We start from the raw sequence: 13,838 nt of genomic DNA on the forward strand, positions 1-13,838 counted from the left end.
TATAACAATCCTTATAACAAATACACAGGGTCTCACGCGGCACCATCTCTTTAGCACTCACCATTGACGGCCGCCTAATACGCAATTAGCGCTCATTGTTAATAATTAAAGATAAAGCTTAGTAATAAAATAGTGACAAATTTCTGCTGGATCTTGTAGAGGGAGCTATAAACTTTGATTTGGTCACTTTCTGACTTTCATAATATGTAATGGATTTTAACCGAGTTATTAAGCCTTGAAAATAGCTATTTTCGCATTTTTCAAATTTTAAATCGCGTATAACTCGACAACAATCAATTTTAGAAAAAATCACAAAATACCTTTTTTTGTTCAGAATAACTCAAATGATCTAAAAAAAGAATTGTTCGAAGTGAAAAAATTATTTTTGTGAATTTGTAAAAAAAAAATTGTTTAAACAATTTATCGATCAAGGTACTGTCTGGCACCCAGTAGATTTATTATAAGGGCCTCTTTTTGAGTAAGTTTGTGCAAAAAATTCAAATCGGAGTAATTTACCTAACGGGGGCGACGATACAGCCTAGACTAATTTGAACATATTCAGTAACATTTAATTTCTAGAATCGGCTGTTTGTGTGAATCAGAATCAACTTTTACTAAATGGCATTGGGAAGAGTATACTTTTCCTAGTTGGAGTCTACTTTTACTAGTAAATGTTGAATATAAATCTTCATCTTATATTTTATAATCAACTTTTACTGAAACCAGCCGTTAGAGTTGACTCCAACTAGTTGGAGTCAACTCCAACTGGATAATCAACTTGAACTGTAACATATATAACTATACAGTGTGAGCCAAAGAAAAGAGTTCACCTCGATCTTTGGCAGTATTTATTAGATTTTAAGGAAATGACGAAAGAGGTCAATTTTTAATCTAAGGGGGACACATTTTTACGGTGCATACATCTGTCATTTGTCAACCCCCTCCCTTCCACATCCCCACCCCTTATTTTTTAATTGGTAATAGGGTTCGTGTGCTAGCTCACTTGAAAGGTTATTCAATTATCTATTCAGTAATGTTAACATTGGAATAATTATTTATACAGGTTGTCCAAGAAAAATTATTTTGAATTAAACTAATTGACACAAAAAGAAGAATGTATGTAATTTATTTAACTTAAAATACCTTCTACTACTGACAGAAAACAGAAAAAAATATTTATTTGATAAATATACATTGTTTGTTGCTTAAATTCAAGAATAAACCTACTAAGAGGCAGATAGGTGGAAGCTTGAACATTAAAATTAAGCAAAACGCAATGTTTATTTATCAAAAAACATATTTTCCTGTTTTTGACAGCAGTAGAATGTATTTTTAATTAAATATATTACTTACATTCTTCGTTTTGTGTCAATTAATTTAATTAAAAATAATTTTTTCTTGGACACACTTTATAAATAGTTATGTTAGTGTTTATATTATTAAATAGAGAAATAAACAACCTTTCAAATGAGCTAGCACACAACCCCTATTCCCTATATAAAAATAAGGGTTGGGGAAAGTAGATGGGAGAGGGTTGACAAATAACAGATGTATGTACCGTAAAAATGTGTCCCTATAGATCAAAAATCGACCGGTTTCGTCATTTCCTCAAAATGTAATAAATACTGCCAATATCGAGGTGGATTGTTTTCTTTGACCCACTCTGTATACCTACAGTAAAGTAAACTTATTTGTACTTACATAATACATCTAACTGAGGCAACCATTTCCGCAACAAAATTTTATCAGACTTCCCTTCCATTGATTCATTCTCATATTTCCACAAGACCCTATATGGTAATAAGTCAAAAGCTTGTAGGAAGGCCTCTTTTTGTCTTTTGGGAAAAGTGTGACCTTTGGTCATGGAACCCATACAGAAATAGATTACTCCTTCGGGAGAATCTTCAATCCATTTCTTTAAATCCTGAAAAATTATTTAAGATAATTAAAAATTCTATAAAAGAAAAATAAAATTTTATGTTTACTTTTTTCAACTGTAATACCGAAATTAAATACAAGAGAAGAATAGCCAAAGTTACGAAATATGTAAGATGAAGATATGAAATTTCATTTGAGAAATGAAGATATAAGGAGAGAGCTGAAGCAAAAACCGATAATGAAAAATTAAAAAAAAAACATCGAACTTTTTTGGCTACAAAGAGCGAATGGAGCAAAAGATACAGAAACACAGTTTGTCTAGAGAGCGCCATTAACACCCTTACTAGGTTTATTCTTAATTAGACATCATCAGCGAGTATATTATCTCTAAACAAACTAAAACAAACCAAGCCTCCTAGTACTGAATCACGACAAAATAACTCGATATGGACGCAGACGTGACATCTGCCTAAACAAGTTCGTATTTTTTATTTCAAAGATAGCACAGGGTTGAGTGCTATCACCGATACTGTTTAACATCTACTCTGAAGTAATATTTGCGAACGCTTTGTCTCACTCTTCAGAAGGAATCAGGATAAACGGGCAAAAAGTAAATAGCAGCCGCTATGCAAATGCCACGGTATTAGTGACTGTTTCGGACCACAGTCTTCAGATACTCTGTATAGTTTTAGATCAGGGGTGGGCAAATACTTTTAAGCGCGGGCCAAAATGAAATTTTTAAAGTGTCTCCCGGGCCGGAGAACTATACCCAGTATGTACGCTAATGTTTTTGGTGGAAGTTTTTTTCTGCCCAAGAAATGTTTTTGACAAAAATACTATCATTTTAAAGCATTTGGAGAACGACTTTTGACTGTTAATAATAATAAATTGTCTTTCTGGTGTGTACATGCGAACAATTTGTTCCCAGTAAAATTACGAAATTTAATATGGTCCATTATATTAAGCCATAACAAGGATCCAGATAAAAAATGAACTTCAGAAATTCGAACAAAAACAGAGCAATCAAGAGCAGCCTTTTTGGAGATGAGGAAATTTTTTAGTTCAAAGATTTAATCTGCAAATCTGATATCGGATGGTAAAATGTTATGTCAAGTCAACTATCATAAACGAAATTCAAAGGAGGCAACTGATCTGGTATGGTCATGTACGACGTAAATGGACGATCACAGGCTGCCAAAACAAATTTTAAAATGGACACCAAGAAAAAGAAAGAAGAAAGGAACGCCAAAACAATCCTGGCTAGGCGGTATTCAGAAGGCAATGTCGGAAAGGAACCTTCACCCTGACGAATGCAATGACGGACGAAGCTGGAAAATGGCAACCGGAAGGCGTAATAGGAAGGGATAATAATAAAAATGTAATGTCCACTCTATTCTTCTGTATTGGATTGTTAATGCTGTCTTAATGAAAAAGCTGCAAGCTTTTGAGATGTGGCTTTTTAGGGGAATTTTGAAAATACCGATGGACCGATCATATTACGAACGAAATGGTGTTGCACAGAATGGAAAAGGAAGAGAGAACTTTTGACCATCATTAAAAGGAGAAAGACAGCAAAGAGAAAGGGAACATACTTAGAAATGATAACGTAAGTCCTCTTTTTTTCACCTCTGTGGTAAACATTATAGAAGTTTTCAGGGACTTTCGGCCCTCAGTAATAATGTAATATTTCATGCTGCGTTTAAATTTTTCAAACATACTTATTAGTTTTCTCAGGAATCTAAAAATATGAATGCATTTAAAAAACATTGCGCCTACGCTCTTAAAAAAATTGCTTGCAGGATTTCTCAATGGGCCGGATAAAGTAAGCAAAAGGGCCGGATCCGGACGGCGGGCCGGCTTTTGCCCACCCCTGCTTTAGATACTCGAACGAGTCTGATATTATGAGCACAGCGAGCATAGCGAGCGAGGCGAATAACAGACGAGTTCAATAAGGAGCTTTTACTGATGTGGTGCATAAAAAATTTTATCGCCAACAATTTGATATTGGTTTTAATACTTACTTACAATTTAAAATTTAAAAATTCTTTAAGTCTTAGACGTAATACAAATTTCATGACAGTGATCACAGATGACTTTTGCATGATGGCTGCTTTCGATTTTTAATCTATAGTTATCAATATTCAATAATTACTAAATCGGTAAAGTTTTGATTTATTTTATATGAATAAAATTACAAAATACTACAGAATTTATCTTTTTAACATAAATTTATTAAACAGTGTCGTAAATTTTGTACAATATTTTTAATAATTAAAGTAAATAAATTGTAAGTTAAATCAAATATATAATCGATTACTGCCATTGACCATTTACATTCAACCTCGAAAATTCGCGGCAGGTAAACTAAAATTCTTCTTTCGGTACAATAAAGTGTTACTTTACTGTCGAAAATGAGGGCAAATGAGTACAATAATGAATGACGGTTGGCGATAAAAAATATATTTTGCCCAAATGTGTATTGGCAATGTTCAATCTAGGATATGAGCGCATGATTTTAACATATTATTTTAGTTTCTACTTACCTCTGGTAACACGTTCGGCTTTTTAATATGCATACCCCCCACTTCTATAACATTCGGAGGTAAACTTTTTGCATAACTCAAACTAAAATGGGTGTTGGTAAAAATCAGTGAAGAGTTTACACTTAACATTTCTAGTTGTGCGGGCTTTACTCCCATATATTTTTCTGCTACATCTTTATCTTTAAATTCTCTCATTAATTTAAACATAAGAACGTGCATAAACGTTATCACTGTGTTTTCTACTCTCTCTAGTAAATCCATTTTGTCGGTCAATGGGAGAATAGGGTTAGGTACCACAGCTGGATTGTTCGGAATGCCATATTTTATGTTAGTCCATGGTGGAGGTAAAGTGGTTGTTATGGCTATAACTGGAGCTCCAAGTTTGTCGATTATACAAAAGTAGCAGTGTGTGTTAAAATCCTCTATTATAATAACGTCCATTACTGGATTACTGGAGAGAAACCGATGCAACTTTTCCGAAGAAAGCCCCAAACACGCAGCGTCTGCTAAATCAAATACCATTTTAGGCTCAAGATATCTGGTTAGTCTGTTATTATTTATTATCAGACCATCATCCATTGGAAAGGTTTCTACAAGATTCGGTATAAACTCACTTATATCAATATTTGTTAAATTAGGACGAGGATTCTTCACGGGATATGTACCAATGACTGTTACATTGTGACCTCGATTTACCAACTCATCCATAAGGGCAGAAAAAATTGTCATGTGGCTTTTTATATGCACTGGAAATATTCCTAGAATATTGGCACTAAAGGCACTGGGTAGCAAACATAGTAGGAACAAAATATTTATATTCCACATTACTTTTTCGTTGTCACTTCACTTTAAAAATATTATTTTTTGGGAGCAAAAATGTATTTCACATTAAATTAAATTGTAGAAATGTTACAGTATTATATCGCTAAAAGTTGTTCATAAACTGGCCTTAAATTTCGAGTGTTAAATAGCGATTAAAAAACAATCAAGTAGATTCTATTTAGCAACAAATTTATTATTTACAGTGTAATAAAATTCATATTATCGCCTCAACAACAAAGTACATATGTCAGTTGGTTCTTTAACATTATTTTTTTTTTTTTATTAGAAATAACCCGCATCAACCATAAAATGTTATTACAGTCGGAAAAATGAAAGAATACCCATGAACGAACATATAAAACACGCTGTATTTGCCTGTCACCGCGTCACAAAGAAAGTTGCCCAGCTCAAGTACATGTAATAATTATAATATGTAATTATAATATATAATTATTACATGCACTTGCGCTGGCCAATTTTTTGTATGACACGGTGACAGGAAAATAGAGCGTGTTTTATGTGTTCGTTCATGAGTATTAATTCTTTCATTTTTCCTACTGTAGCGGTGGAACAATAGAGATTAAATTACATAATATAAAATATAAACGATGGAGTTTTTACATATTATAAACGATGTTTATAATTTAAAATTATTCTTAACGTATCACTCATATTTGATTATATAGAAAATATGAAAAAAATATGGTTTAAAAAACGCTTTTCTTTAGTTACGAGTAACTAAAATTAAAAATATTATAGGAAAAATCAACTAAAAAGCAAAAAATTAAAAAAAAAATCAAACTCGAAGAATTATTTGAAGTAATCTGTGAGACAGATTAAGTATACAAAAATCTCACATATTCGTTAAAAATTGAAAAAAATCTAACACATTCGTTAAAGAATAGCATGGGGCGCGAAAAGTAAAAAAGTGTCTATCCTGAAACCGTTTATTCGATGAAGACCCTCCCCACGCTTTTCTGGTGTGTTACTTTTTCGTGTTAGATTTTTCCAATTTTTTAACGAGTATGTGAGATTTTTGTATATTTAATTTGTCTCACAGTTTTTTTTTGAATAATCCTTCGACTTTGATTTTTTTATTTTTTGCCTTTTTTGATTTGTTGATTTTTGTTGATTTCTTTTTATAATATTTTTAATTTGTAGGCACTCGTAACTAAATGAAAGCGTTTCTTAAAATTTTTTAAAATTTTTTTTATTACTTTTTAAACATTAAAATATATCGTCATGTTTAAAAAAAAAGGATTAATACGATAGACAAATTTTTTGCATTTATTTCAACATTTAATGCATACATTGTACATTTTCTGTAATTTATTCATACACTTTTTTAACTAAAATCATTATTTACACCTATTACAGTTTTCGCAATTTTTCCATCATCTCTGAAGGCTGTATGACACCATGCATTTTCTTGTAACATTTCTAATATCGTTTCTGATATGTCAGAAAAATGCATAGTGTCATACACAGATACAAGAAACGATATCAGAAACGATACAAGAATTTGTCTCAGACACAGATTCTTGTACATACAGCTGGTTCCAAAAAAAAACTGATACGACTCTTAAAGCGTATTTTGTAGAAAATTGAGCAGTGTGTAACGGTCACGTTACGAAAGTAGCTCTTTAATAATTATTATTATTATTTTCCCTCGGTCTCTCATTTAAATTCTCGTATAGGACCACTGAGGTGACGTCATACCTCGGTGATGGAACGTACTCCACCTATCGAGAATTATTCGGGTTCTGAGAGAATTTGACGTTTACCTTGGCGGAGAAACGCCTCTCGTTCTTTACTTGACTGTGAGCTGTGGTGTCAAATAGATATACCATATAGAATGGCGGATGATTTCCTCCAACTTATTTTATCACATAAGAAATTTAACGTAAAGTAAAAAGTTACCACCAGGGATTGTCTGGAGTGAGGAGACATGTGGGTGACAACTCCTGTTGGAGTATAAATAGGAATCATTCGGTGAGATCTACTTTTTCATAGTAATTTTTTATGTATAGCCTTGGTTTTTGTGATGGAACCTTTGAGATATTAGGTTCATTGTTAAATTTCTTAGTCAACTCATTATTTGGATTTTATGTAGATTATTTCGATTATTGAATATTCATTCAAGGAAATTATATATTAATATATTTTTTGGTTAGACATAACCAAACATATGCAATTCTCAATTAATATTAGAAATAATTATCATTTCTCTGTAGGTTTTAAATTTATTGAACCTCCAATATTTTTATAAATTCTATATATTTTTACAGATATTCCCTCAAATAAATCATTTCAGTGTCATTTATTCATGTCTCCACACTTAAAATAGTGTAACAAAAAATGAACTTCTGTTGGAGTGATATACTCCAACAGAAGTAATGAAAAAAAAAATGAAAAGACTAGGTAATAACTAATAAAAAAATACTACTAAAGTGCAGTAGTACTGAAGAAAGGGGAATTAGAAGGGATAGAAGTAGAAGTGGGAAGAGACAGAGGCAAACTGAATAGAGTTGGCTAGCTATAGATGCAAGAGAGCAACTTGACACTCAAGGATGGATACGGCTCGTTTGCATGCCTGTCGAAGAACAGTAGCTCTATATAGATAGTAATGATGACTAAAAGATGAAATAATAAAATAAGAATAATGTACTGAAAATGAATGGAGATGACTAATGACTAAAAACGAACAAAATAAATAAAACTAACTAATCATGGGCGCCATGAAAATGATCTTCGATCATTTTCCCAGGTATCTTACACTGCTGTCAAATATTAAATAAGTATATTAAATCTGTAATAATGAACATAAAGGAGTAATAAAATAATTGATATACAAAATAAATAAATATTTATTAAAAATAACTACCAGATTTTTAACAATCTCTGAGTTAAGCAAGTTCATATTATGCTGTGACTCTAACATGACAAAAGTTATACAGAGGTTATATCTAAGATAACAACAATAATGTTATCTGTTACAAAATTACAGGTATTAGTACCTCTTACTTACATATAGGGTACAAAATTACATAAGTCTTCTACCAAATGGTTATAGTACGCCTGCTACGTACAACTAAAGGAAACTGACAAAGATGAAAATACTACAAATAAATAGGCCCAAGCCTCACTAAGGGAAAATACAATAATGAATAAATAAAGTTAAATATACAATTGACTAAAGTAGAAATGAAGTTGAGATAAATACCGACGATGACCTAAATTAACCGAACAAATGGAATAAAGCGAATAACAGTAAAATATTTGGGAAACAAGCAAGTAATATTACAAAATAAATTTACCCGAATTACATAAACCAATATCAAAGCAATAATAAAGTACAAAACCTAATTTTCTAGGCTTATTACCTTCTGCACAATGTAAATACCATAGATAACTTACAATAGTTTGGGAACCTAATACAATACAAATATGTCATTAAAAAAGAAAAAACCAGAGGTTAACTAAATCTGGAAAAAAACATGGTGTATTTAATCAAATGTCTGAAATATAAAAAAACCCAATAGTTACTAAACACCTCACTGAATGTTCCCAAACGAGGTTGCGGTTGCATCCTAGAAAATGATGCACCAGGATGGTGCGACTAGGCCCAGGTGCCAAGACGAAAATTGAGCTGGAACGCTCCCATAGCTTGTTCCCAAAATTACTACCCAATGATGACTTGACTGTGGCTGTAGTGGTTTCCCAAGGTGGTCAAATAAGGTCTAGGACTTCATGGTAGGGTTTCTCCCAAATGGCTAAAAACATTCCCAGTTTTATTTCCCATTTTAAACATTAGCAAAAAGTAAAGGGAAGAAGAAATAATTGAGGAAACTTTTTAGAAGCATTAACATAGAACAACCGATCATTAAGATGGAACAAAAACTAATCTCAGGTAACCTTGAACTATTTTGAGTGTGAACACATGAACAAATAATGATAAATGTGAAATTTGAATATGATTTATCTGAGGGAATATCTGTAAAAATATATAGAATTTATAAAAATATTGGAGGTTCAATAAATTTAAAACCTACAGAGAAATGATAATTATTTCTAATATTAATTGAGAATTGCATATGTTTGGTTATGTCTAACCAAAAAATATATTAATATATAATTTCCTTGAATGAATATTCAATAATCGAAATAATCTACATAAAATCCAAATAATGAGTTGACTAAGAAATTTAACAATGAACCTAATATCTCAAAGGTTCCATCACAAAAACCAAGGCTATACATAAAAAATTACTATGAAAAAGTAGATCTCACCGAATGATTCCTATTTATACTCCAACAGGAGTTGTCACCCACATGTCTCCTCACTCCAGACAATCCCTGGTGGTAACTTTTTACTTTACGTTAAATTTCTTATGTGATAAAATAAGTTGGAGGAAATCATCCGCCATTCTATATGGTATATCTATTTGACACCACAGCTCACAGTCAAGTAAAGAACGAGAGGCGTTTCTCCGCCAAGGTAAACGTCAAATTCTCTCAGAACCCGAATAATTCTCGATAGGTGGAGTACGTTCCATCACCGAGGTATGACGTCACCTCAGTGGTCCTATACGAGAATTTAAATGAGGGAAAATAATAATAATAATTATTAAAGAGCTACTTTCGTAACGTGACCGTTACAATCCCCTTCTACTTGGGAAAAAAAAATTTTATCCATAAAATTTTTTTTTTCTAAACTTCAAAATAATAACAACTAACTTTGCAATACATAGTCTAACAATCCACGTTGATTCGCAAGATTACCAATAAGCATAAACTAATGTTCAAGGAGAAATAAATAAATACATGACTCAAACTCATACTAAAATGTTACTATGTTACTCTCTGCTACCAAATATTAATATATTGCTTAAAAGTCAAAACAGAACTAAATATTGCACTAAAGTTCATCATAATGCTAAGTGGCGAACTGGGCACCAAAACCAAAATTGAACTATCCATGGACATCAGATTTATAAAGGGTATATCCAAGGACGGAACAACCAGGAAAAGGTGTGAGCCAATTCGAACCATCACCAGTAAATATACCAAAGTGAAATTAAAAAAAAAATCAGTAACTAAAATAAGTAAAGAATTGAACACTTTATCCAAAACTGAACTAACAATGGACACCAGATTCATAATAGTATATCCAGAGAAGAACAATCAGGAAGATTTATGTAACAATTCTCACTAATGCCAAATAATACCAATGCTGAACATACCAAAGGAATCCAAAACTCAATAACCAAAATAAATGTGGAATCGGACACTTAATCCAAAGTCGAACTATCAGTGGACACCAGATTCATAAAAGGCATATCCAAAGAAGAACAACCAGGCAAATTTATGGACCAATTCACACCAATACTAAACCACATAAACAGATCAGGTCTACGTACACCCACATACGGTAATACGAACCTATCCAACCAAATACACAAAATAAATGAAGAATCGGACGCTTATCCAGAATCGGACTATCAATGGACACCAGATTTATATAGGAGTATATCCAAAGAAGAACGATCAGGCAAATTTATGGACCAATTCTTACTAATACTAAATAAACTAAATTATTGGATCCAATGGTAACTAATACTGAACAAAATAAATAAATTAGCTCTATATACACCCTCATCCGGTAATATGGACCTATCCAAACTAAGTAATCAAAATAAGTCAGAATAAATATTGCTAACAGACTAAGTAACAGAGAGGTAACCAAACTAAATCAAAGGTAAGGTAAATACTTAAAGTGTATTGACTAAAGTATTCTAGGAAATACATAAACTAATTCATGCTGGTATTCGCGAACTATAGCATGTTGCTACAACAGATGTATGAGAATAACCAGACTCAGATAAGGTACTAATATAAGAATAAGTAAGGAAGAAAACAGAATGAATGGTGAACTTACAAGGTCTATGGCACTATGATAAATAATAGGAAGAAAAAAAAAATATGATAAGTGATAGGGAAAAAAAATTGACGAGAACGAGCACAATTTTAAATAAAACTGCAAATTCATGCGTTCTCACATACGTACATAGAATTATTCAGGAAATATTCCAGAATCTGAATAACAAAACTAATGCCTACGAAAAGAAGTGGGAATATACTCAAATGAACAACTCATCTGTCTAAACACTCCAAATACTGACTTAACGAACCTACTATGTATAGGGATGGCCTAAGCATTGATTTATAAACAAGTGCGCAAGATATTTATCCATGTTTACTCATCAACTCAAAGTACAAACATACTATGAAGCAAAAGGCCTAATATGAACTAAATACTTCCCTATTAAATTGTAAAAAAACTGAAATAAGTAAACTGATTACAGAAAAATGTTTAGGAAATGTAATGATGAAAAGACATCTGCCTACTCTGCCATGAGGACATAGATTACGAAACCGGACAGCAGTGATCAGTTGCTGAATTTCGAACCCACGTACTCACTCACTAGCGTTAACAGAGTAACGACAGACTACTCCACAAGAAGAAATCAATAAAAGACTTAAGAAACCATACATACTCACATCAACATTCCAAACTAATTCCAGAATCATAGTATGTAGGATAGAAGGATATCAATTATTATGAAGTGTTTAAGATATTGGAGACAAATGTTAATAGAGCAACCCAATAACAAATTAAAAACCACATCTTTCCAATATGGCAAATTCAATAACAAGATATCAAAAATAATAAAAAAATTAGTAAGTAATCAAATATTCAAAATAATATAACACATAACCTGAGATATGGTAGTGTAACATAGTTCCATCATAAAATCCATATTAAACAGGAGTACTTGTATGAGCTTTCCTATCCAACTAGATATATAAATATATAATAAGTTAACAACCCTACTAACTTAGGGGTTAGGTGTGCAAAACTAAACAAAAATACAAGTGAAGTTCTTATTAATTGCATAATCCTACTAACAGGATCAGCAATTAATAATATTGACTCATACTAATAATTAAAATGCACCATACCTAATACCAAAAAAAATAAACTCATACATAAAGTACTACATAATAATTAAATTAATAAGTAATAAATTAAAAGTCATCAACAACAAAGCCAAAGATGAAATCAAGCAATGTATGTAGGTACCTGCATTATCAGATGGCAAAAAAAAAATCAGACTAAAATTTCTAACCATACTAACGATTGAGCTAAGCTAAAGACAAACAGAAGAAGAGATTAGCTTGAACGACACCGTTAAGTTAATCTTCTTCTGAGGATTGTTCTAAACTTAATAGAAAAAGTACCAATGTTTCTAACTAATAAAAGATTTATGTTAAAATCTCAACCTAAAGTATCTGATTTATATAAGCATTAAGTATACTATGGTACCCACACTAATATAATATTATCAAAATTAACAAACTAGAAGATGAGATGGATAATGGAACTACTTTACCCTACAATAATTATAATGGTTATGTTTAACACTACCAATTAAAGAAAATAAAATTTTGGATGAACATCTGTAATCATCCGAACCATGCGACTTCAACGTATCATGTATAGAAGCTAGTGTTCTGGACTGATTTTGCTTTGTGGTGTGTGCCTGTCTTACCAAACAACCCAAATATCAAAAATAACAAATATAAAATATAATCTAAAGTTTGTAAGACAAATATACATATGGAGAAAATATTAGCGACACACCAACAAATCAAAAATGCCAGCAAAATATATAAATGATCAAATCAATAAAGTAAATGAAATACCTAAATACTGAAAATGATTTCTAGTTATGTATAAAATATAACCATACTAGAAAAAAAAATGCATATATTCAACGATTAATTGTACGCGCAAACGCACTACCATTGGTAGAAGGAATAAAAATTTAACTAATAGAACATAATGTCAGTTATGTATACTCAATCTAAATACATAAATAAGTTTCCAATAAAAATACAAAATCCAAACTAACATATGAGCTGTACCACTAAAACTAAAAATGAGGTATCGAAATAAACTAATCAAAACCAAAAGCAGCATAAGTCTACCTGTTTAGTATTCGTAAAGTTTTAAAGACCAAAAATAAATCAGAAGTAACATGTATACAAAGATATCAAAAAGTTAATAAAACAGAAAATTCCAATAAAAGAAAATTGAACTTAAAAGAACTACTGTCTTAGAACCAAAAACGGTTGGCACCACGCATTGGGCAGCCAGTGTAACAAAAAATGAACTTCTGTTGGAGTGATATACTCCAACAGAAGTAATGAAAAAAAAATGAAAAGACTAGGTAATAACTAATAAAAAAATACTACTAAAGTGCAGTAGTACTGAAGAAAGGGGAATTAGAAGGGATAGAAGTAGAAGTGGGAAGAGACAGAGGCAAACTTAATAGAGTTGGCTAGCTATAGATGCAAGAGAGCAACTTGACACTCAAGGATGGATACGGCTCGTTTGCATGCCTGTCGAAGAACAGTAGCTCTATATAGATAGTAATGATGACTAAAAGATGAAATAATAAAATAAGAATAATGTACTGAAAATGAATGGAGATGACTAATGACTAAAAACGAACAAAATAAATAAAACTA

General features: G+C 31.6%; 1 protein-coding gene across 2 annotated transcripts in view; it reads right to left on the bottom strand.

Annotated features, from left to right (window-relative positions):
- The window catches only part of LOC114326217 (UDP-glycosyltransferase UGT5-like), a 203,223-nt gene that overhangs the window by 16,223 nt on the left and 173,162 nt on the right, over positions 1 to 13,838 (bottom strand). Inside the window, exons 1-2 of one of the 2 annotated variants that reach the window (XM_028272561.2) lie at positions 4,422 to 5,319; positions 1,702 to 1,924 (exon numbers count right to left, since the gene is read on the bottom strand). In XM_028272561.2, the coding sequence (XP_028128362.1) occupies positions 1,702 to 1,924; positions 4,422 to 5,246 (1,048 nt within the window). In that variant the 5' untranslated portion in view covers positions 5,247 to 5,319. Of the gene's footprint in view, positions 1 to 1,701; positions 1,925 to 4,421; positions 5,320 to 13,838 lie in introns of those variants that run through there. The other variant, XM_050650518.1, reaches the window with a different exon arrangement.

This window comes from Diabrotica virgifera, chromosome 5 (genome assembly GCF_917563875.1).
Source record: "Diabrotica virgifera virgifera chromosome 5, PGI_DIABVI_V3a".
NCBI classification, from domain to species: Eukaryota; Metazoa; Arthropoda; class Insecta; order Coleoptera; family Chrysomelidae; genus Diabrotica; species Diabrotica virgifera.